The sequence below is a fragment of the Mauremys mutica genome, chromosome 15, assembly GCF_020497125.1.
Source record: "Mauremys mutica isolate MM-2020 ecotype Southern chromosome 15, ASM2049712v1, whole genome shotgun sequence".
Lineage (NCBI taxonomy): Eukaryota > Metazoa > Chordata > Testudines > Geoemydidae > Mauremys > Mauremys mutica.
In genome coordinates, this window is record NC_059086.1 from 31,516,951 (window position 1) to 31,540,068 (window position 23,118).

General features: G+C 68.1%; 1 protein-coding gene across 1 annotated transcript in view; it reads right to left on the reverse strand.

The window, feature by feature from the left end:
• The window catches only part of LOC123350267 (myosin-10-like), a 50,935-nt gene extending 28,452 nt beyond the window's left edge, over positions 1 to 22,483 (reverse strand). The window contains exons 1-16 of the mRNA XM_044988755.1: positions 22,217 to 22,483; positions 15,450 to 15,815; positions 12,100 to 12,256; positions 10,808 to 10,835; positions 9,662 to 9,764; positions 8,623 to 8,643; positions 7,904 to 7,996; positions 7,593 to 7,656; positions 6,868 to 6,966; positions 5,644 to 5,787; positions 5,059 to 5,154; positions 4,625 to 4,743; positions 4,003 to 4,155; positions 3,740 to 3,913; positions 2,357 to 2,530; positions 1,445 to 1,559 (exon numbers count right to left, since the gene is read on the reverse strand). Coding sequence (XP_044844690.1) covers positions 1,445 to 1,559; positions 2,357 to 2,530; positions 3,740 to 3,913; positions 4,003 to 4,155; positions 4,625 to 4,743; positions 5,059 to 5,154; positions 5,644 to 5,787; positions 6,868 to 6,966; positions 7,593 to 7,656; positions 7,904 to 7,996; positions 8,623 to 8,643; positions 9,662 to 9,764; positions 10,808 to 10,835; positions 12,100 to 12,256; positions 15,450 to 15,797 — 1,888 coding nt within the window. The 5' untranslated portion in view covers positions 15,798 to 15,815; positions 22,217 to 22,483. The remainder of the gene's footprint in view (positions 1 to 1,444; positions 1,560 to 2,356; positions 2,531 to 3,739; positions 3,914 to 4,002; positions 4,156 to 4,624; positions 4,744 to 5,058; positions 5,155 to 5,643; positions 5,788 to 6,867; positions 6,967 to 7,592; positions 7,657 to 7,903; positions 7,997 to 8,622; positions 8,644 to 9,661; positions 9,765 to 10,807; positions 10,836 to 12,099; positions 12,257 to 15,449; positions 15,816 to 22,216) is intronic.
• Positions 22,484 to 23,118: the final 635 nt, after the last annotated feature.

The following is a 23,118-nucleotide window of genomic DNA, read 5'->3' on the forward strand; positions in this document are numbered from 1 at the left end:
ACCCCACAGTGCCCCCTGCTGGGAGAGGTGGGGCTGGGGTAGTGGGGAGACCCCCCAACAGCCAGTGCCCCACAGTGCCCCCCGCTGGGAGAGTGGGGAGACCCCCAACAGCCAGCGCCCCACAGCGCCCCCCGCTGGGAGAATGGGGAGACCCCCCCAAGAGCCAGACCCCACAGCGCCCCCCGCTGGGAGAGGTGGGGCTGGGGTAGCGGGGAGCCCCCCCTCCCCAGCCAGCGCCCGACAGCACCCCCCGCTGTAGCGGGCAGAGGGCCCTGAATGGATGGAGGATGCAGACAGATGAGCCAAGGGGTGACAGAGGAACGGTCCTTCTCCTGCCCCACCCCCCGCTGACCTGACAAAGGGCCGGCGGGGGGGCCGCTGCCTGGTGGGAGAGGGGGTCTGGCTAGACGGGCCCCTGATCCCCCTCCCTGGGGCTCAGCCATGGCGGCGAGGCGGGGATCTTAGCGGGGGGAGGGCAGCCCAGGCTGGGGGGGTGATGTGAGCGGGGGGGGCGATGTGAGGGGGGGGTGAGGGGGGGGAACGTGGACGTACTTTCACCTTGGCCTGGGGACACCCCGGCGTAGCTGTCAAAGAAATAAACCTTCTGGATGTTCCCGATCTCTGGAGAGGCCGACGCGGGGGGGGGGGGGGGAGGAAGGGGGGGGGGTCAGACAGACAGACAGAGAGATCAAGGACAGACGGACGGACAGAGAGATCAAGGACAGAGGGGGCCAGGCCCGCAGGGCAGAGAACACAGCAGAACAGCGAGAGGCAGTTAGTTACAGCACCGAAGGGGTTAATGGCGGGGGGGGGGGAGAAATCATCGTGTGGGGGGAGCGGAGGTAAGTGGGGGAACCATCCCAGCAGCCCCCCAGGCCCTGAGGCCAGAATGCCGGGGGGGTGGAGGAGAGGTCACGAATTAGTGGATGTTACTGGGGGGGTCACAGAGGTCACGGGAGGAGGGGGTCAGTGCCAGGGGGTGCTAGTGACCCCCCCCCCGTTATTTACAGTGGGCTTTGCTTTGAGTCACCTGATTCCTGGGGAGTGAGTGTGGGGGGACAGGTGGGGGCCAGTGGCTGGCGGCTGGCGGGGTGGGGGCACAAGGGCCAGTGGCTGGGGCTGTCTGTGGGGGCCGGGGGGTGCACAGAGGTGCTGTGCCTGGGGGGGGGCGGGGGTGCACAGAGGTGCTGTGCCGGGGGGGCAGTGGGGGCCAATGGCTGGTGCTGTCTGTGGGGGGCCGGGGGTGCACAGAGGTGCTGTGCCGGGGGGTCTGTGGGGGGCATTGCCTGGGGCTGCCCGTGGGGGGCCGGGGGGGGCAGGGAGCTGTGGTGTCTGAGGCAGTAGACGAAGGGAGCAGACAGTGGCTCCGTGGGGAGAGTGAGGGTTTTCCGCCTCCAACCCCATCTCCAGCCCCCCCCGGCCCGGCACCGCCCCCCCACCGTACCGTCCTTCCAGAGCTCGGCGGTGAAGCGCTCTGTGCTCTGGTGCAGCAGGGTGGCCACATTGTCGTTCAGCGGGTCCATGTTCTTCATCAGCCACTCGTCCGCCTTGTAATCCACCTGCCGGGGGGGGGCATGGGTCAGGGGGCTGGGGGGGCACCCCAGCCCCCACAGCTGGGGCCTGTGGGACTCCCTGCCACTTGACAACCTGGAGGGTTTAAAACCACAGCGGGGGGACGACACAGGACTGGGAGAGTAAACTGAGCGGGAGGACACACAGCGAATGGGAGCCAGGACGCCTGGGTTCTCTCCCCAGCCCTGAGAGGGGAGGGGCGTCTGGTGGGTAGAGCAGGGGAAGGGGAGCTGGGAGCCAGGACACCTGGGTTCTCTCCCCGGCCCTGGGAGGGGAGGGGGCAGCATGACACCGAGCTAGCCTGGGGCCATCTGAGTGAATTGGGTTATTATGGGAAAACTAGGTCTGCCACTGAACTTAAGGGACTGTCCACTAGAGGGCAACACACACACACACACACACAGCAGGGCCCGATCCCCCCCAGCAGTGACACACACACACACACACACACACAGCAGGGCCCGATCCCCCCCAGCAGTGACACACACACACATACACACACAGAGCAGGGACCAGCCCCTCCAGCAGGGGGTCTCACACACACACACACACACACACACAAAGGCCTGGGTCCCCAAACAGAGACACACACACACACAAAGCAGGGACCAGCCCCTCCAGCAGGGGGCGACACACACACACACACACACACACACACACACACACAAAGGCCTGGGTCCCCAAACAGAGACACACACACACACAGAGCAGGGACCAGCCCCTCCAGCAGGGGGTCTCTCTCACTCACACACACACACACACACACACACACACACACACACACCTTGCCGGCGTAGTGCAGGATGCAGAAGTCGGCCTTGTCGCGCAGCTGCCGGGGTTTCTGGAACTTGGGGTGCCCCCCCTGCTCCTGGATCACCTTCTCCACGAAGCTCTTGTCGGTGGCTTTGGGGAACCAGCACTCCTCGTCCAGCAGGGCCAGCACCCCCGGGGGGTTCACCTGGGGGGGGGGGACCGTCACCCCACTGCCCCCTGCCCTGCCCCCCACCACACACAGCACTTCTCCCCCAGCCCTGCCCCCACACCCTGCCCTGTGCCACGGAGCCCCCCACCCAGCCCCCCACCACACACAGCACTTCGCCCCCTGCCCGGACACCCCACCCCGAGACACAGTGACCCCTACTGAGCTCCCCCCTGCAGGAGCCCCCTGCCCAGCCCTCCCCGCAGCCAGGCCTCCCTGCCCTGCCCAGCCTGCTGCCTGCCCCACCCCCTGCAGCACGGTGCCCCCTGCCAGGCCTCCCCACCCTGCCCCGTGGCACAGAGCCCCCTGCCCAGCCCCCCAGCAGCACGGCGCCCCCTGCCCCACCCTGCCCCGTGGCACAGAGCCCCCCGCCCAGCCCCCCAGCAGCACGGCGCCCCCTGCCCCACCCGGCCCCGTGGCACAGAGTCCCCCGCCCAGCCCCCCAGCAGCACGGTGCCCCTGCCCCACCCTGCCCCGTGGCACAGAGTCCCCCGCCCAGCCCCCCAGCAGCACGGCGCCCCCTGCCCCACCCTGCCCCGTGGCACAGAGCCCCCCGCCCAGCCCCCCAGCAGCATGGTGCCCCCTGCCCCACCCTGCCCCGTGGCACAGAGCCCCCCGCCCAGCCCCCCAGCAGCACGGCGCCCCCTGCCCCACCCTGCCCCGTGGCACTTAGTCCCCCGCCCAGCCCCCCAGCAGCACGGTGCCCCTGCCCCACCCTGCCCCGTGGCACAGAGTCCCCCGCCCAGCCCCCCAGCAGCACGGTGCCCCTGCCCCACCCTGCCCCGTGGCACAGAGCCCCCCGCCCAGCCCCCCAGCAGCACGGCGCCCCCTGCCCCACCCTGCCCCGTGGCACAGAGCCCCCCGCCCAGCCCCCCAGCAGCACGGCGCCCCCTGCCCCACCCTGCCCCGTGGCACAGAGCCCCCCGCCCAGCCCCCCAGCAGCACGGCGCCCCCTGCCCCACCCTGCCCCGTGGCACAGAGCCCCCCCCCCACCCCCCCACCAGCACGGCGCCCCCTGCCCCGTGGCACAGAGCCCCCCCCCCAGCCCCCCCGCAGCACGGCGCCCCCTGCCCCGCGGGACAGAGTCCCCCGCCCAGCCCCCCAGCAGCACGGCGCCCCCTGCCCCACCCTGCCCCGTGGCACAGAGCCCCCCGCCCAGCCCCCCAGCAGCACGGCGCCCCCGCTGACCGGGCGCTCGATGAGGTCGATGCAGGGCTGCAGGTCGAGGCCGAAGTCGATGAAGTCCCAGGCGATGCCCTCGCGCTGATACTCCTCCTGCTCCAGCACGAACATGGTGTGGTTGAAGAGCTGCTGCAGCTTCTCGTTGGTGTAGTTGATGCAGAGCTGCTCGAAGGAGTTCAGCTGCGGGGGGGGGGGTCGGCAGGTCAGGGGGCGCTGGGGGAGGTTCGGGGGTGCAGGGGGGGTCCTGGGGGGGCTCGGCGCCGGCTCACCTGGAAGATCTCGAAGCCGGCGATGTCGAGGATGCCGATGAAGGAGGCTCCCTGGCGCTTGGTGCGGTCCAGGGCCCGGTTGATGCGATGGACGAGCCAGCGGAACAGGCGCTCGTAGGTCGCCTTGGCCAGCGCCTCGATGGCGAAATCCGCCTGGGGGGGGGCAGAGAGTCACCCCCTGCCTGGCCCGGCGGCACCCCCCCGTGCTCCTCCCCCGCCACGCCCCCTGCCCCTCCCCACCCTGCCTTGCCCTGCCCCTCTGCCCCACACCCACTGCGCCCTGCTCCTTCTCCGCCCCACGCCTCGCCCCTGCCGCGCCCCCTGTCCCACCCCCGCCGTACCCCATCCTACCCCTCCCCCACCATGCCCTGCTCCTGCTACACCCCCTGCCCCTCCCCCCATGCCCCACCCTGCCCCTCCCCCACCACACCACGCCCAGCCCCCACGTCGCCTTCCCCTCGCCCGCCATGCCCCTGCCCCTCCCACACATCCCCCTGCCCTACCCCTGCCCCAGCCCTGCCCCACCCCCACCACACCCCCTGCCCCCCTAGGGTTCCAGCTCCACGTTTCCTGGCATCTCTCCCCCCCCCATCCCCCACAGGACTCAGCCCCCCAGCCCCACCTGCTCCTTGGTCTGGGCCTTCTGCACGTAGTCGCGCCCGACCTTGATGCGCGGCATGAGGATGGCGCGGGAGAACTCGGTCACGTTCAGCCCCAGCAGGTGGCAGAGCTTCTGGGCGGCTGGGGGGCAGGGAGAGCTCAGCCCGGGGGGCGGGAGGGGGGCAGGCTCCCTCTCCCCCCCGACAACCTCCCCACAACCCCTCCCCTCCCCCTCCCACCCCCCACCAAGGCCCCCTCCTCCCACTCCCCACCCACAGCCCCCCTCTTCCCTCCTCCCACGCCCCCACACAGCCCCCCATGAGTCACCCCCTCCCACACAGTGCCCCCCCCGATGGAGCCCCCTACAGGGGAAAGGCCCCGTGTCCCATTCCCTGCCATGGGGCTGGATCGGGGCCAGCCCCCCCAGGAGGGGAAGGGCCCCGGGCTGCCCCGTACCGGTGTTGTCCGGCATGGAGGCCTGGTCCGTGTTTCGTTCCTTGCGGAAGACGATGTTCCCGAACTGCAGCACGGCCGACACCATCCGCAGCATGCCTGGGGGGCGGGGAGCCGGTGAGGGGGGCAGGGAGCTGGCACCCCCGGCCTGCGGAGCCCTCCCCATGGCCCCCCATCCCACTCCTCGGGCTTCCCCCCCGCCACCCCACACCCAATCCTACCTGATCCCCCAGATCCTACCCCCCAACCTATCCTCTGCAGGTCCCCCAGATCCTGCCCCCCAACCTCAGGGTTCCCCCCATCCCCCCTCCACTAGATCGACCCTCTGCAGGCCTCCCCAGATCCTGCCCCCCAACCCCAGGGTCCCCCATCCCCCCTCCACTAGATCAACCCCACACAGGCTGCCAGTTCCTGGCCCACCACCCCTCCCATACCCTGCCCCAGACACGTATCGACCCTCCTCTCCTAAGTCCTCATCTACATCGGCTTCCCCACCTCTCAGGTTTCCACCACCATAATCCCTTCCTGGTACCAGCTGAGCCCCCGCCCGGGGTGGGGATCTGCCCCCGAACGGGGAGGGCGACTCACTGTGGATCTCCTCGGGGGAGAAGCCCATGATGCGCATGGACTCCATGGTCTCCTGGAAGATCTCCTTGTCCTGCTGGCCCGGGATGGGCAGGAACCCATTGGACAGGAACCGGTACTGGTTGAACGGCTCCAGCAGCAGCTCAGCTGGGGGGGGGGGAGAAGACAGGGACAGGGTCAGCACCACGTCCGACCGGCCGCCTCCCCCCAGGACCAGCAGGGACGGGGTCAGCACCACGTCCGACCGGCCTCCCCCTGGCCAGGACCGGCAGGGACGGGGTCAGCACCACGTCCGACCAGCCGCCTCCCCCCAGGACCGGCAGGGACGGGGTCAGCACCACGTCCGACCGGCCGCCTCCCCCCAGGACCAGCGGGGACGGGGTCAGCACCACGTCCGACCGGCCGCCTCCCCCCAGGACCAGCGGGGACGGAGTCAGCACCACATCCGACCGGCCACCTCCCCCCAGGACCAGCGGGGACGGGGTCAGCACCACGTCCGACCGGCCGCCTCCCCCCAGGACCAGCGGGGACGGGGTCAGCACCACGTCCGACCAGCCGCCTCCCCCCAGGACCAGCGGGGACGGGGTCAGCACCACGTCCGACCGGCCGCCTCCTGCCAGGACCAGCAGGGACGGGGTCAGCACCACATCCGACCGGCCACCTCCTGCCAGGACCAGCAGGGACAGGGTCAGCACCACGTCCGACCGGCCACCTCCCGTCAGGACCAGCAGGGACGGGGTCAGCACCACATCCGACCGGCCACCTCCTGCCAGGACCAGCAGGGACAGGGTCAGCACCACGTCCGACCGGCCACCTCCCGTCAGGACCAGCAGGGACGGGGTCAGCACCACGTCCGACCGGCCGCCTCCCCCCAGGACCAGCAGGGACGGGGTCAGCACCACGTCCGACCAGCCGCCTCCCCCCAGGACCAGCAGGGACGGGGTCAGCACCACGTCCAACCGGCCACCTCCCCCCAGGACCAGCAGGGACGGGGTCAGCACCACGTCCGACCGGCCGCCTCCCCCCGGGACCAGCAGGGACGGGGTCAGCACCACGTCCGACCGGCCTCCCCCAAGGAGCCCCACACAGGACTGCTGTACTGTCTCAGGCCCCAGAGAGTGTGTCAGGGAGATAGTGGGGTCCGGGGGGGGGGGGGGCTGGGAGCCAGGACTCCTGGGTTCTCCCCAGGTCTGGGCGGGCCGTGGGGCTCGCAGGGAGGCTCCGTACCCTTTGTGTTCTCGCCTGCCCCCACCAGGAGCTGGTAGAAGATGTGGAAGGTTCGCTCGTCCTTGGCCTGCCGGATGGCGCGAGATTTCTCCAGCAGGTCTGAGCCGGGGCTAAGGAAAGGGACGCGGCCTTGGGACCCACCCCCCTCCCACAGAGCCCCCCCCCATGCCTCAGGGAGGGGGAATCACCCCCACACGCAGCCCCAGAACCCCCCCCATCCCTCAGGGAGGGGGAATCACCCCCACACACAGCCCCAGAGCCCCCCCCATCCCTCAGGGAGGGGGAATCACCCCCACACACAGCCCCAGAGCCCCCCCCATCCCTCAGGGAGGGGGAATCACCCCCACACGCAGCCCCAGAGCCCCCCCATACCTCAGGGAGGGGGAATCACCCCCACACGCAGCCCCAGAGCCCCCCCCCATACCTCAGGGAGGGGGAATCAGCCCCACACGCAGCCCCAGAGCCCCCCAACCCTCAGGGAGGGGGAATCAGCCCCACACGCAGCCCCAGAGCCCCCCATCCCTCAGGGAGGGGGAATCACCCCCACACGCAGCCCCAGATCCCCCCCATACCTCAGGGAGGGGAAATCACCCCCATACACAGCCCCAGAGCCCCCCCCATACCTCAGGGAGGGGGAATCACACCCCCTCAGCTCCCCCCACTTTGCTAGGGGCCATGTGCCCTGCCCACCCCCCTCCCATCCTGCCCCCCAGCCCAGAGGATACAGGTCTCTATATTGGCTCCAACAATGTAGCCGGCCACATCAAAATTGATCCGGATGAATTTACCCTGGTGGGGGAGAGAGGGTGCAATGGAATTGATGTGGGGGGTGGAAGGACTCCTCTGCCCCCCCCAGGACCTCCAAACCCCCACCTGCCTCTTCCCCCAGGACCCTCACGCCCCCGCCTGCCCCTCCCCCCAGGGCCCCCACGCCCCTGCCTGCCCTTTCCCCCGGGGCCCCCACACCCCTGCCTGCCCCTTCCCCTCATTCCTCCCCCCCCCAGCCCTGCCGCCCCCCACCCCCCCACACACTCACGAATCGGGAGGAATTGTCGTTTTTCACGGTCTTGGCGTTGCCGAAGGCCTCCAGGATGGGGTTGGCCTGAAGCAGCTGCCGCTCCAGCTCGCCCTGCAGGGAGAGGGCTGGGGTCACACCGGGGGGGGGCGCTGGGGGGCAGGGAGCTCCCGACTGCCCCGGCCCCCACCTCTCCCAGCAGGGGGCGCTGGGGGGCAGGGAGCTCCCGACTGCCCCAGCCCCCACCTCTCCCAGCAGGGGGTGCTGGGGGCAGGGAGCTCCCAGCCGCCCCAGGCCCCACCTCCCCCAGCAGGGGGCGCTGTGGGGCTCAGGGAGCTCCTGGCTGCCCCGGCCCCCACCTCTCCCAGCAGGGGGCGCTGGGGGGCAGGGAGCTCCTGACTGCCCCAGGCCCCACCTCTCCCAGCAGGGGGCGCTGTGGGGCTCAGGGAGCTCCCGACTGCCCCGGCCCCCACCTCTCCCAGCAGGGGGCGCTGGGGGGCAGGGAGCTCCCAGCCGCCCCAGGCCCCACCTCCCCCAGCAGGGGGCGCTGGGGGGCAGGGAGCTCCCAGCTGCCCCAGGCCCCACCTCCCCCAGCAGGGGGCGCTGTGGGGTGCAGGGAGCTCCTGGCTGCCCCGGCCCCCACCTCTCCCAGCAGGGGGCGCTATTATACAGGTGACCCTCCCCCCACTCCCAGGGATTTGGGGGTTACCACAGGAACCGCGGGGCTGGGCGCTACTCACGTAGGAGACGGGGCCGGAGCTCTGTGGAGGGGTCACACGCACACGAGATGGGGGGGGGGAGGGGCAAAAGACAAACAGAACCGGAGGGTTAGTCGGGGCGGCGACGAGGGGGGCGACCGAACAGGACACAACGAGGCGACAGCGACACAAACCAGGAATCAACTCCCCCGCTCTAACCACCGGCCCCCACCGCCCTCCCCGAGCGGGGGAGAGAACCCAGGAGTCCTGGCTCCTGGCACTGGGGCAGATGCAACAAAAAAGCCTTTGCCAAAGACAGGCCAAAAAAATATAACAAAGCCGGGCGAAGCAGCAATGAACCGCGCGCCAAGGGGGCGGGGCTATGGGTAGCCAATCAAAGGGCAGGAATGGCTGCGGGCGGGTGGCACACGACGCGTCCACTTGCCGGGTGCCTGGCCGGGTTCGGTGACTCCAGCTGGGGGCAGCAAGACGGGGGAGAGGGGAGGTTACTGCTGGAGGACGCGGGTATCCCACCGCACCCACCAACGGCCCCCTCCAGCCACGCTGCCAACAGTCAGAACACGGCCGCCTCCAGGGCGCTAGGGCTGGTTATACGGGAACCCCTCACCCGGCGCTGGGAGGTAGCCCCTCTGGAGTGGGTCACGGGGCCTGGCTATATGGGGACACCTCACCAGCACTGGGATGCGGCCTCTCTGGGGTGGAACCCAGACGTCCTGACACCCACCCCCCACCCTCTCAGCACTGGATAGCCCTAACCCTCTCACTACAGCCCCAGATCCACCTTCCCAATTGCTCCAGGGACTCTGGGGTAACACACAGGGCACGGACACAGCTTGGGGGGGCACATCAGGGTGCGGGGGAGCTGGCAAGGCCTAGACACAGGTGTTGGGGGGGAGTGGTGGGTTTATATGGGCAGCTGCGGGGGAGGAAGGGACCCCGAACTGGCCAGGTGAGCTGGCACAGGTGCTGAGGCCCAGTAGTACCCGCCCGACCCCACAGGGAGCACCCACCCCAGCACCCATGGGTGCCCAGTGCCAGGCCGGCGCAGCTGGACTCTCACCGGGATGCTCTGCTCCTTGCGGGCCTTGTGGGAGGAGGCCACGTGGGCCAGGTACTGGATCACCTTCTTGGTGTTCTCCGTCTTCCCGGCGCCCGACTCGCCCCTGCAACAGCACCAGGGCTGTGGTGACGGGTACATGGGGCAGCACCACACACAGAGCCCAGCAGGAGGCAGCGCTGGCCGCACACACACACACACACACACACACAAAGCCCAGCAGGGGGCAGCGCTGGCCACACACACACCCCAGCAGGAGGCAGCGCTGGCCGCACACACAGCTCAGCAGGAGGCAGCGCTGGCCGCACACACAGCCCAGCAGGAGGCAGCACTGGGTGCACACACACACACACACCAGCAGGAGGCAGCGCTGGCCGCACACACAGCTCAGCAGGAGGCAGCGCTGGGTGCACACACACACACACACACACACACAGGGTACGTCCAGACTACCTGCCGTATCGGCGGGTAGCAATCGATTTTTCGGGGATCGCTATATCGCGTCTCATCTAGATGCGATATAGCGATCCCCGAACGCGCTCCCGTCGACTCCGGCACTCCACCGGAGCGAGCGGCGGTAGCGGAGTCGACGGGGGAGCCGCAGCCGTCGATCCCGCACCGTGAGGACCCGAGGGAAATCGATCTAAGATACTTCGACTTCAGCTACTCTATTCACGCAGCTGAAGTTGCGTATCTTAGATCGATACCCGCCCCCAGTGTAGACCAGCCCCCACACACACACACATACACAGCCCAGCAGGGGGCAGCACGGGGCAAGCACACACACACACACACACTCACCAGCAGGGGGCAGCGCTGGGTGCATGTGCGCAAACACACACACACATATACACACACATCCCAGCAGGGGGCAGTGCTGGGCACGCGCACGCGCACACACACATACGCACACACACACACGCACACCAGCAGGGGGCAGCGCTGGGCACGTATATATATATATACACACACACATACACACACATGCCACCAGGGAGCAGTGCTGGGCACATAAACACCCCCCCAGCAGGGGGCAGCATCGCTCTCTCTCTTGCACACACTCCCTCATCCCCCCAGCAGGGAGCAGTGCTGTGCGCACACACACACACATACACACACACACACTCACTCAGAGTTTGTGACACTTACGTGCACAGGATGGATTGATCCTCTCGGTCTGTTGGAAGAGACAGGAGGTGAGTGTGGTGCTGCGCACACCACCCAGCAGTGTTACCCCCCCACCCGCAGCCCCCTCCTGAATATGGGGGGGTGCGTCACCCGGCTGGATGTAGCAGCCCCCACCCTTGCTGCCCCAGAGCCCCCATTTCCCCAGCCCACACAACCCCCAGCATGGACATACACACACACACACACACTGAGCAGGGCCCAGCCCCCAGCAGGGGTCACACACACACACACACACACACACACACACACACACAGAGCAGGGCCCAGCCCCCAGCAGGGGTGACACACACACACACACACACACACACGAGGCGGGGCAGGGCTGGACACACACACACACACTGTGACAAACTAGGAATGTTCTTAATGTTTTCTCTGAATAATGTGTCGGTGCCTCAGTTTCCCCTGTGCAGTTCTTAAGTATCTAGCAGAGCAAAGGGCCAGTGCACCGAAATGCCCGACCCTCTGTCTCCAGGCAACTGATGGCCTGGGCCCCTCCCCTGCAAGGTGCCAGCTGAAGGTGTTGGAGACAAAGAGGTCAGGTGACCTCCTGGCCCAGAAAGGGGCTGAGCAGAGAGGAGGGGCTGGAGGGGGTGTCAGTCTGGAGCTAGCTGGGGACGAGGAGTGAAGTGCAGACGTGGGGGTCTGGCTCACTGCCCCCCAGAATGGACCCGGCCGAGGGGTCTGGTTCTCTGTACCGACAAGCTCTGTTTTAGACCCTGTTCCTGTCATCAAATAAACCTCTGTGTTACTGGCTGGCTGAGAGTCACGTCTGACTGCGAAGTGGGGGTGCAGGACCCGGTGGCTGCCCCAGGACCCCGCTGGGGCGGGCTCGCTGGGGGAAGCGCACGGAGGGGCAGAGGATGCTGAATGCTCCAAGGAGAGACCCAGGAGGCGAAGCCGTGTGAGCTTCTTGCCCTGAACAAGTCTGCTCCAAGGGAGAGGAGGCTCCCCAAAGTCCTGCCTGGCTTGGTGGGGAGCAGTTCCAGAGCATCGCCCGGGGACTCTGTGACACACACACACACACACACACACACAGCAGGGCCCAGCCCCCAGCAGGGGCGACACACACATACGCACAGGGGGCAGGGCTGGACACACACACACAGCAGGGCCCACCCAGCAGGGGCCACACACACACACACACACCCCGACACACAGCAGGGGTGCCACACACACACACACACAGAGCAGGGGCCACACACACACACACACACCCCGACACACAGCAGGGCCCAGACACACACACACACCCTGCAGCATGCTGCGGTAGGCAGCCTCCGAGATGGCGTAGATGTGGGGCGGCATCTCATGGCGCTTCTTGCCCCGATACATCTCGACAATCTGCTCCGTGTAGATGGGCAGGTTCTTGTAGGGATTGATGACCACACAGAACAGCCCTGAGTACGTCTGGGGGGGGGCAGAGAGAGGGGGGTGATCAACGGGGGAGGGGCAGGGAGCCCGGACTCCTGGGTTCTCCCCGCAGCACCACTACAACAGGGAAACTGATTCCTAGTAGTTAATTCCCAAGCAGGGCCGGGCGTTCGGGGCCAACCCAGAGGAAAGGGGTCGTGCCAGAGCGAGGGCCGCGGGTGCCCCCGTTCGGTCCAGCTGGCCAGAGCCCCCTGGGGGGTGTCGGGGGGTAGGACCCTCTGCAAGGCCAGGACGATGGAGACACGTCTGGGTTTTCCTTTGACCACAACCAGCGCCCTAACGGGTGCATGGAAAGCGGGGGAAGGGGAGATGGGGGATCTGACGGGGGTTTGTATCCCCACTTCCCTCCCAGAGCTGGGGAGAGAACCCAGGGGTCCTGGCTCCCAGCCCCCCTGCTCTAACCACTAGCCCCCACTCCCCTCCCAGAGCCGGGGAGAGAACCCAGGAGTCCTGGCTCCCAGCCACCCCCTGCTCTAACCACTAGACCCCACTCCCCTCCCAGAGCCATAGAGAGAACCCAGGAGTCCTGGCTCCCAGCCCTAACATCTCACGGCCTCCCGTGGCAGCTGGGCTCAGGGTCTGTAATTACAGGCGGGGCCACCCACCAATTAAATCCCAGCTAATTACAGAGCCGAGGGGCACTGGCCGGGCATGTCCCTGCCCCAGGCTGGGCGAGGTGCCCAAGCCAACGCAGCAGGGTGGGGGCAGATCCAAGCCCACCCGGGGGCACCATGGGAGACCTCCGGCCACTCAAGAACTGACATGGTCTAAGCCCAGCGCTGGGAGCCAGGACTCCTGGGTTCCATCCCTGGCTCTGGGAGGGGAGTGGGGGCTAGTGGTTAGAGCAGGGGGGCTAGGAGCCAGGACGCCTGGGTTCCATGTCTGGGAGGGGAGTGGGGGCTAGTGGTTGGCGGGGGGGGCTGGGAGCCAGGACTCCTGGGTTCAATCCCTGGCTCTGGGAGGGGAGTGGGGGCTAGTGGTTAGAGCGGGGGGGCTAGGAGCCAGGACGCCTGGGTTCCATGTCTGGGAGTGGAGTGGGGGCTAGTGGTTGGCGGGGGGGGCTGGGAGCCAGGACTCCTGGGTTCTCTCCCTGGCTCTGGGAGGGGAGTGGGGTCTAGTGGTTAGAGCGGGGGGGGGCTGGTAGCCGGGACGCCTGGGTTCCATCCCTGGCTCTGGGAGGGGAGTAGGGGCTAGTGGTTGGGGGGGGGGGCTGGGAGCCAGGACTCCTGGGTTCCGCAGGGGATGGAGCGTTTTTCTCCCTGTAGTACTGGGGTTGGGGCCGTGACCAGCTCCGGACCCATCCGTGGGGCCCAGCAGCAGGTGACCAGCCCCAAATCCCCATGGATGGAAGAGGGGGGCTGGACCCAGGTCAGGGGGCATCGCTCCCGGGGGGAGGGGGCCAAGCTGCCACCCCGTGCCCCCATCTCCTGCTAAGCAAGGCCAGGCACGTCCTGAGCAGGGAAGGGTGAGGGGCTGGGGTGAGGCCCGGGGGGGCTCAGTGGGGCACAGGGCGGGGGCACCTCCCTCGGTGCCAGCCCCCCCTCCCCCGCAGGGCAGGACTCACACCTGGCGCTGCCACCCGCCCGGGTTCTCATCAAACAAGTCAGGCCTGTCCTAGCCCTGGCACCACGCCAGCCTGCCCCACACCCAGCCCGGCCGGGGGGGGGCAGGGATCCAAGGCAGCCTGCCCCGCCCCCCACCTCGGCTGCTGTGTCCTCTGCCCCCCGCCTCACCCAACCCCGTCTGCCCCCCGCACTGCCCAGCGCCCCGCCCACGGGCACGGCCCTGTCGGGGCATCGGGGAAGCCCTGACGGCTAGTGGAGAGCGACCCCTGCTGGGACCCCCGCCCTAAAGCCCAGAGCCCCCAGCTGAGCCCCCCCCAGGACAGCACCCCCTGCTGAGCCCCCGGCCCCACAGCCCAGCACCCCCTGCCCCATAGCACAGCGCCCCCTGCTGAACCCCCCACCCCACAGCCCAGCGCCCTCTGCCCCATAGCACAGCGCCCCCTGCTGAGCCCCCCACCCCACAGCACAGGCCTCCTGCCCCACAGCACAGCGCCCCCTGCTGAGCCCCCCGCCCCACAGCACAGCACCCCCCTGCTGAGCCCTCCGCCCCATAGCACAGGCCCCCTAGTGCCGCCCTGGGGCACCGGGGCGAGTGCTGGGCCCACGGTTCCCACGGGGCAGGGCTGACCTAACGGGTTCCCTGCCAAGCCCTCGGCTGTGCTCCACCCCCCCGGCCCGTGAGCCAGCCCCATGGAATCCACCTGCCCCGCCCCTCACCCCGGCCCAGCCCTCCCTGCCTGGGGCAAAGTACAGGCCGCTCCCTGCCTCCCCCAGCCCAGAGACGCGCCCAGCCCCACACCTGCCGGGACAGGCCATGGACGGGGTGGGGCGACCCCTAGTGGGGACATCGGGCAGCGCAGGCCGGGGCAGCCCCCAGCAGGCTCCAGGCGGGGCCCCTCTAGATGTCACCGCCCGGCCCTGCGGCTTCCCCCACCCCCCATGACAACAGGCAGAGGGGGGCACATTCGGGACTCTTGGCTGCATCGGGGGGAGGGGGACAAGTGGCCTTTTCATATCGGGGGTGCTGGGAATCCTTGGTTTGGGGCGGGGCGTCTAGTGGGTTACAGCAGGGGGGCTGGGAGCCAGGACTCCTGGGTTCTCTCCCCAGCTCTGGGAGGGGAGTGAGGCCTAATGGTCAGAGCAGGGGGGCTGGGAGCCAGGACTCCTGGGTTCTCTCCCCAGCTCTGGGAGGGAGTGGGGCCTAATGGTCAGAGCAGGGGGGCTGGGAGCCAGGACTCCTGGCTTCTCTCCCCGGCTCTGGGAGGGGAGTGGAGTCTAGTGGTCAGAGCAGAGAGGCTGGGAGCCAGGACTCCTGGGTTCTCTCCCCAGCTCTGGGAGGGGAGTGAGGCCTAATGGTCAGAGCAGGGGGGCTGGGAGCCAGGACTCCTGGGTTCTCTCCCCAGCTCTGGGAGGGGAGTGAGGCCTAATGGTTAGAGCAGGGGGGCTGGGAGCCAGGACTCCTGGGTTCTCTCCCCAGTTCTGGGAGGGAGTGGGGCCTAATGGTTAGAGCAGGGGAGCTGGGAGCCAGGACTCCTGGGTTCTCTCCCCGGCTCTGGGAGGGGCGTGGGGGGTTGGGCTCCCGGACGCCGGGGTCCCGCACTCACGTAGATGAGGCCAGAGTAGTAGCGGTCCTTGAGGTTGTGCAGCACAGAGGCCTCGTTGAGGCAGGTCAGCTCGGCCATGTCCTCCACCTTGGAGAACTTCGGGGGGTTCATCTTCTGCACCTCGTGCTTGGGCACCAGCACCTGGCGCCCGTTCTCCGCCAGCTCCACCAGCACCTCGTCGCCCCGCTCCTCCCGCACGCCGGCCGCCTCGAAGCCGTGCCGCTCCGAGGGCACCCACACCAGCCGCTTGGCCGTCCAGTCCGCCTGCGTGGCCGGGTTCCCCACCGAGTCCCGGTCCACGAAGAGGTAGCGCTCGGCGGCGTCCCGCTGAGCCACCCGCGCCGCCATGGCTGCGACGGGGGGAGCCTGGGGGGAGAGGGGTGGGGTCAGTGCCGCAGGGAGACCCTCCGAGAACAAGCCGGGCCACGCCGCCCCCGGATTAACCCTACAATAACAAACCAGCCCCAAGAGACAACACCACACCGGACCACGCCACCCCCGAGCGACCCTACAATAACAAACCAGCCCCAAGAGACCCTACAATAACAAACCAGCCCCAAGAGACCCTACAATAACATACTAGACCCGGGAGACCCTACAATAACACATCAGACCACGCCACCCCTGAGAGACCCTACAATAACAAACCAGCCCCGAGAGACCCTACAATAACACACCGGACCACGCCACCCCCCGAGAGACCCTACAATAACACACCGGACCACGCCACCCCCCGAGAGACCCTACAATAACACACCAGCCCCGAGAGACCCTACAATAATACACCAGAGCACACCACAGCAGGAAGACCTACAATAACAAACCCGAGAAGCCACAGAGTGACCCTACAATAACAAACCAGCCTGTGCAGGCCTGAGAGACAGAGAGGCTCTGAGGGTGCCCCTCACTCCCGATGCGCAGCCCTCCTTGTACTGCAAGCGGCGAGGCCGGGCTGTGATGGGGGAAGCTGAGCTCTGGCCACTACAGCTGAGACCAGCCAACTCACGGCATCCACCAGCCCGATTCCGGCCCCATGGCAACCAGACCCAGTGATTCCCCCTCCCGCCGCCCACCTGCCCTTCCCTCAGGCCATTTGGGGGCCCAGATGGGGAGGGGCAGGCCCCTGGGTCCCCTCCTCCTCATCCCATCACACACACACACACACTCACACGCTCTCCAGCTCCACAGTTAACCCTAGCCTGGCACTAGGGGCATCCCTGCCCCCCCCCCGGGCGGGAATAAGCACCCATGAGTCTGGGAATTTAAAACTCTTGGGTGGGGGGGGGGGGGATTTTCTCACTGTGATCTGTCCAGAACTGTCTGTTATTGTAGGGTCTCTCTGCCGGGGGGGGAAGGCACATGGTTTGTCACTGTAGGGATTCTGGGGAGCACTGGGGAGCACAGACACAGGGTTTGTTATTGTAGGGTCTCTCAGGATGGCTGGGGCTGAGTACGCTGGGTTGTTATTGAGCTTGAGTAGCTGTGGAGTGGGGGTGAACCCAGGGCTGGGCTGGCAGGGGCTGCGGGTCAGGAGTGAGGGGCACCGGCAGAGCTGGGGGGGAGCCCAGGGCTGGGCTACCAGGGGCTGCGGATCGGGACTGAGGGGCACCGGCAGAGCTGGGGGGAGCCCAGGGCTGGGCTAGCAGGGGGCTGTGGGTTGGGACTGAGGGGCACTGGCGGAGCTGGGGGTGGAGAGACCAGGGCTGGGCTGGCAGGGGCTGCGGGTCGGGACTGAGGGGCACCGGCAGAGCTGGGCGGTGAGTGGGGGCTGAATCAAGACTCCTGGGTTCTCTCCCTGGCTCCGGGAGGGGAGTGGGGGCTAGCGGTTACAGCAGGGGGGCTGGGAGCCAGGACTCCTGGGTTCTCTCCCGGCTCTGTTAATTTTCCTGTCCCTCAGTTGCTTCGCTGGGGGGCAGCAGGGTCGGCCGGGGGTGGGGTCAAGCTGCATTTCCCCATTCCCGCAGCCGGGAAAATCCTGCCCCCCCCCCCCCCCCCCCCCCCCGCAGGACAAGCCCCAGCCTGCCCTCTCCCTGCAGGTGTTTCGCTCGCCGGGTGCACACGGGGGGGGGTGGGCCCTGGCTCCAACCCCTGAAACCGGCCCTTCCGCTGGGGGGGGGGGTTCACCCCAGCCACCCCTGCCCCAGAGGGGGGGGACCTCAGAGCACAACCCAGGCTCTAACCCACCCCCCACCCCCGGATGCGCCCCTCACCTGGCCCGGCCCAGGCAAGGGTCAATCCCGGCTTCTCAGGCAGCAGCGCCCGGGAACTGCCAGGCCGCGTCACTGAGGCAGGGAGGAGACAGGAGGGAACTGCCAACCCCAGCGGCTGGCATGGGGCAGCTCCTGGCACTGGGGAGGGGACAGACCCAGCCCCGCCCCCGCTCTGCCCCACGAGACCCCACCCTCCTCCCCGAGCGGGGCGGGGCGGCGGGGAGAGAACCCAGGAGTCCTGGCTCCCAGCGGGAGGCCTGAATACTCTTGACTGATTCAGAGCCCATCACCACCAGAAACTGAAAATCCAGCTGGGGGGGAGCCCAGGGCTGGGCTGGCAGGGGCTGTGGGTCCGGAGTGAGGGGCACCGGCAGAGCTGGGGGGAGCCCAGGGCCGGGCTAGCAGGGGCTGCGGGTCAGGAGTGAGGGGCACCGGCAGAGCTGTGGGGAGCCCAGGGCTGGGCTAGCAGGGGCTGTGGGTCCGGAGTGAGGGGCACCGGCAGAGCTGGGGGGAGCCCAGGGCCGGGCTAACAGGGCTGCGGGTCGGGAGTGAGGGGCACCGGCAGAGCTTGGGGGGAGCCCAGGGCCGGGCTAGCAGGGGCTGCGGGTCTGGAGTGAGGGGCACCGGCAGAGCTGGGGGGAGCCCAGGGCTGGGCTGGCAGGGGCTGTGGGTCTGGAGTGAGGGGCACCGGCAGAGCTGGGGGGAGCCCAGGGCCGGGCTAGCAGGGGCTGTGGGTCTGGAGTGAGGGGCACCGGCAGAGCTGGGGGGAGCCCAGGGCTGGGCTGGCAGGGGCTGTGGGTCTGGAGTGAGGGGCACCGGCAGAGCTGGGGGGAGCCCAGGGCCGGGCTAGCAGGGGGCTGCGGGTCCGGAGGTAGGGGCACCGGCAGAGCTGGGGCGGGGGGGTCACTTGCCCCACTGCTTGGATTTGCCAATACTTTGTATGTTGGCTGGTGTGTCATCCCCCTGCCCCTCCCCCGGGCAGGGCTCGGCTCGGCTCAGCTCATTCCCTAACAAGGAGCGAAGAGGCAGGTATGACCCCTCCCCGCCCGCCCGCCCTTTGGCCCAGACCCAAGGCAGGTGGATCGGGCGGCTCGGCAGGGCAGGGTGCAAATTCCAGAATCACCTGCTCCAACCGCATCCGCCCAGGGCTGGGGAGAGAACCCAGGAGTCCTGGCTCCCAACCCCCTGATCTAACCGCTAGACCCCACTCTCCTCCCAGGCCAGGGAGAGAACCCAGGAGTCCTGGCTCCCAGCCCCCCTGCGCTCTAACCACTACATGCCACTCCCCTCCCACAGCCGGGGAGAAACCCCCGACCCCAGCGATTGGCTGCGTTCCAGCCGACGCCCCGGCCCTGGAGGGTCGGGAACCCAGCCCAGCCCCCCCTCTCCTGCCAGTTGTGCCCAGCCAGCCCGTTAATTAGCTCATCAATCAGCGCACGGAGCGGGCATTGCCGGGCGTGCCGGGGATGAGCCAGGGGCCCCGAGGGGCCTGCGACACCTGGGGAACCCCCTGCCACTGCGCCGCTGCCAAGTGCGGAAGCTGGCGAAGCGGGTTCTGGCCAGGTCAGCACGTGGAGGAGAGACGACACGGCTGGACCCACCGCACTGCCCGGGGATGGATCAGCAGGGGGCGCTCTCCGCGGCCAGGCAGTGCAGGCCCCATGCCATAGGGCAGCACTAGGGGGCGCTGGGCTGCAGGGAGCGGGGGGCTCAGCAGGGGGCTCTCCCCAGGCAGGTAAGACGGGCCCCGATGGCTCAGGGGGGAATAACCCCTAGGAGACACAAGCAGGTTTTGGCCATCATGACTGGTTCTCTCCCCAGCTCTGGGAGGGGAGTGGGGACTAGTGGTTAGAGCAGGGGGGCTGGGAGCCAGGACTCCTGGGTTCTCCCCCCAGCTCTGGCAGGGTCAGGGCTCAGAGCCAGGCCCATCGCGCCAGGGGTGAGGGGAGGGTGCTCTCAGCATAATTGTGGTCTGTGCTGTGGAATGCCAGGAATGCCTCTGAGACCCACAGGCCAGGCTGCGTCACCCCCGCCCCCCCGCCGGCCCCTCGTGAATCGTCTGGCCGGGCGTCCCCCCCACCCCAGCTCAGCGGGCACCAGGCAGGGAGTCTGCCAAAGCCAGGGGAGATGGGCTGGTGGGCAGAGAGGCGGCGGGATATCGAGACAGATGGGACTGGGGGGGGTGGGAATCCATCTCCCTGTCCTGTCCTGCCCTCAACCTCCCTCTACAGGGGCAGTTATTGCCTAGGGGGGTTGATGGAGATGGGAAGGGAGTAAGGTCTAGTGCTCAGAGCAGGACTCCTGGGTTCTCTCCCCAGCTCTGGGAGGAGAGTGGTGCCTAGTGGTTAGAGCAGGGGGGCTGGGAGCCAGGACTCCTGGGTTCTCTCCCCAGCTCGGGGGGGGGGGGAGGGAGGGGAGAGTGGTGCCTAGTGGTTAGAGCAGGGGGGCTGGGAGCCAGGACTCCTGGGTTCTCTCCCCAGCTCGGGGGGGAGGGGAGAGTGGTGCCTAGTGGTTAGAGCAGGGGGGGCTGGGAGCCAGGACTCCTGGGTTCTCTCCCCATCTCTGGAAGGGGAGTGGGGGTTAGTGGTTAGAGCCATGGGACCAGCTCGGAGGGAAACATCCCCACATCCCATTTCCCGCCCCTGCCAATCTGAAAGATCAAAGTACCCTAAGGAAAGGCCCAGCCCCAAAATGCCCAGTGGCCTCTTCTCTTCCTTCCTTCCCCCCCAACCCTGCACTGTCACTGAAGGGGGGGGAATCACGCCAGGCCGGCCCTGCAGGTGCCCGCCCATCTCCCGCTCCCCCCCGCCTCCCCGATCCTGACGCGCCAGCTAATTGGTCTGGCAGCCTCCCCTCGGGCTCACGGCTCCTGCCAAGAACACGAGGGCCGGCCGCCTATTTTCGGTGCAAAAGGAGCCGGCCCAGATTCTCAGCACGGGGATATAAATACAGCCGGCCCAGCGCCCGGGCACCCTCCCTCCCAGAGACGGGACCCTCCCATCCCCACCCTCGTCCCTCTCAACGGGACGGGGGCCACCGCTCCACCCCCCGCCAGTTCGAATCAGCTGCTGGCTGCGATTCCCGTCCCCACCACGGCCCGGTGCCGCTCAGAGCCTAACCCAGTCCTTACGGCCGCAGCTCCAGCCTGAGCCTGACCGATTGGTGCCGGAAAAATAGTGCAGGGGAGAGATTTGATACGGTGCAATTCTCTCTGGGGTGCCGGGCCGTTCTGCTGGGGAGAGGGGCCTGCAAAATCGAGAAGCGTGGGGCCTTCCCTCCCGGTATGAAAAGGGGCCGTACCCTGGGGGAGTTTATTCCAGCAGCCAGGCCCGCGCCAGCCCGGTATAACCGCCCCCACGCTCAGTTGGGCTGAACCGGCAGAGCCAGCAGGAGTTTGGTGCGCCGAGCAACGCGGGTATCCGAAGCCACGGAAAAACCCCGCGAGAACTCGGGTCCCACGTAAACCTCTGGGCACAAGCCGCTGCGTTTGCCGGGGCCGACCCGCCGCGGCTAGAAACCAGCCCCTCTCCGGGGACGCGGGGCCCACAGCCCAGCTGAACAAGGCCAGATGCCAGTCGCCAGCGTCGCTCAGCACGCGAGGGGGTGGGGAGGGCAGAGCCGCCGTCTCAGGGACTTGGCTCCTATGGAAAGCTAAGAATTCGGGCGTCTTTTCCCCCCGGCACAAACCCACCTCAGTCCCCCCCCGTGGAGCGGCACCGAAAAGTCTTCCCCGGCCTACGTGCCAACACGGGGATCTCCTCCCGTGCCAGGGGAATTTCATGCCACGTTCTGAGCCGCTCTGCCCAGCATAAGCCACAGAAAAATTCTGGCCTCTCTCGCCCTAAACAGACCCCGCTTTGGGGGGTGAAGGAGCCTGCCCGGCCTGGTTCCTCTCTCTTTGCCCCGGCGTGCGAGCGAGACACGGACCCGCCGGACAGCAGGTTCCGTTCCCCACCCCACCCGCCAGGCCTCGGCAGAGGATCTCGCCCGGGAAAGGGAATCGTGTCATGTCACTGCACAGCCCCCTGCAAAGAAACAAACCGAACTCGGGGTCGGACCCCCAGGCTGGCACCCTGCTGAGCATAAGGGGACCCCAGGAGCCAGATAAGGGGACCCCCCCACTGCAGATAACGGGACCTCCGGGCCAGTCCCCTGCTGCAGATAACGGGACCCCTGGGAACAGATAATGAGACCCCCAGGCCAGACCCCCGGGCTAGCCCCCTGTTGCAGATAACAGGACCCCCGGACCAGCTCCCTGCTGCAGATAACGGGACCCCTGGGACCAAATAACGGGACCCACGGGCTGGCCCTCGGGTGAAGATAACGGGACCCCTGGGACCAGGTAACAGGACCCCCGGGCCAGCCCCCTGCTGCAGATAATGGGACCCCGGGCTGGCCACATGGTGCAGATAACGGGACCCCCAGGCCAGCCCCCTGCTGCAGATAACGGGACCCCCAGGCCAGCCCCCTGCTGGGGCTAACGGGCCCCCCGGACCGGATCGCGGCCCCCCCTTGCTATCACGGGCCGGTACCGGCGCCCGCCTGCGCTGGGGTTACCTGAGCAGGGCCGGAGGAAGGTGTCCGGGCCGGGGACGTGTTGGCCGCGGAGGGGGCGCAGCTCTCACGGGCTATTGACAAGGCCGAGCCGTGCTCACTGGCCCGGAGAGGCAGCCGGGTGATTATGCAAATTTATGTAAATTTATGCAATTAGATTATTGCATTTTTGGACGCATCCAGGCCCAAAGGGCCCCCCCGCCAGCCGGGTGCCCCCCCAGGAGAGTGGGGGAGGGGACAAAGCCAGGCCCCCCCGGTTCCCCCACATCAGCCTAGGTGCTGCCGGTCCAGCGGCCAAGGAGCTACTGAGCTGCCCTGGGCTGGGGGGAGGTGTCCCGGTGCTCTGGCCCCGCCCCCTCCGGAGGCAGCCCACCAATGGCAGGGCGGTGGGACCCCACAGACGCCCTGGGATAGGTTGGTGGGGGGAGGAAGGCCACGCCCACTACGGCGTGGGCGGGAAGTGAGGGTGAGTGGCAGGGGCTCTAACCAATCGGCCGAGGGGAAATGCTGGCGGGGGTGGGGCGAGTGAAAGCTGAATGGGGCGCTTTGTGTGAAGCTTGCGGGGGGACGGGGGATGGAGGGATCAATGGGGCCCATTGTCTGGGGCCCCGCGGGGGGGCAGATAGTCATTGGACCAGCAGAGCGCCCCCTCCCACCGCAGGCACGGAACCCAGGAGTCCTGGCTCCCAGCCCCCGCCCTCCACACACACACTCACTGCCCCTGCGCTAACCACTAGACCCCACTCCCTTCCCATAGCTGGGAGCAGGACCCCAATCTCCCCTGCAGAGGTCCCAAGCGGCTGCCAGGCTCGTCCTCTGTCCGAATTCCCTGTGCATGGAGCCTCGGGCCGGCTCGCTCACCCCCCCACTGCCCAGCCCCCCGGGCCGGCTCGCTCACCCCCCAC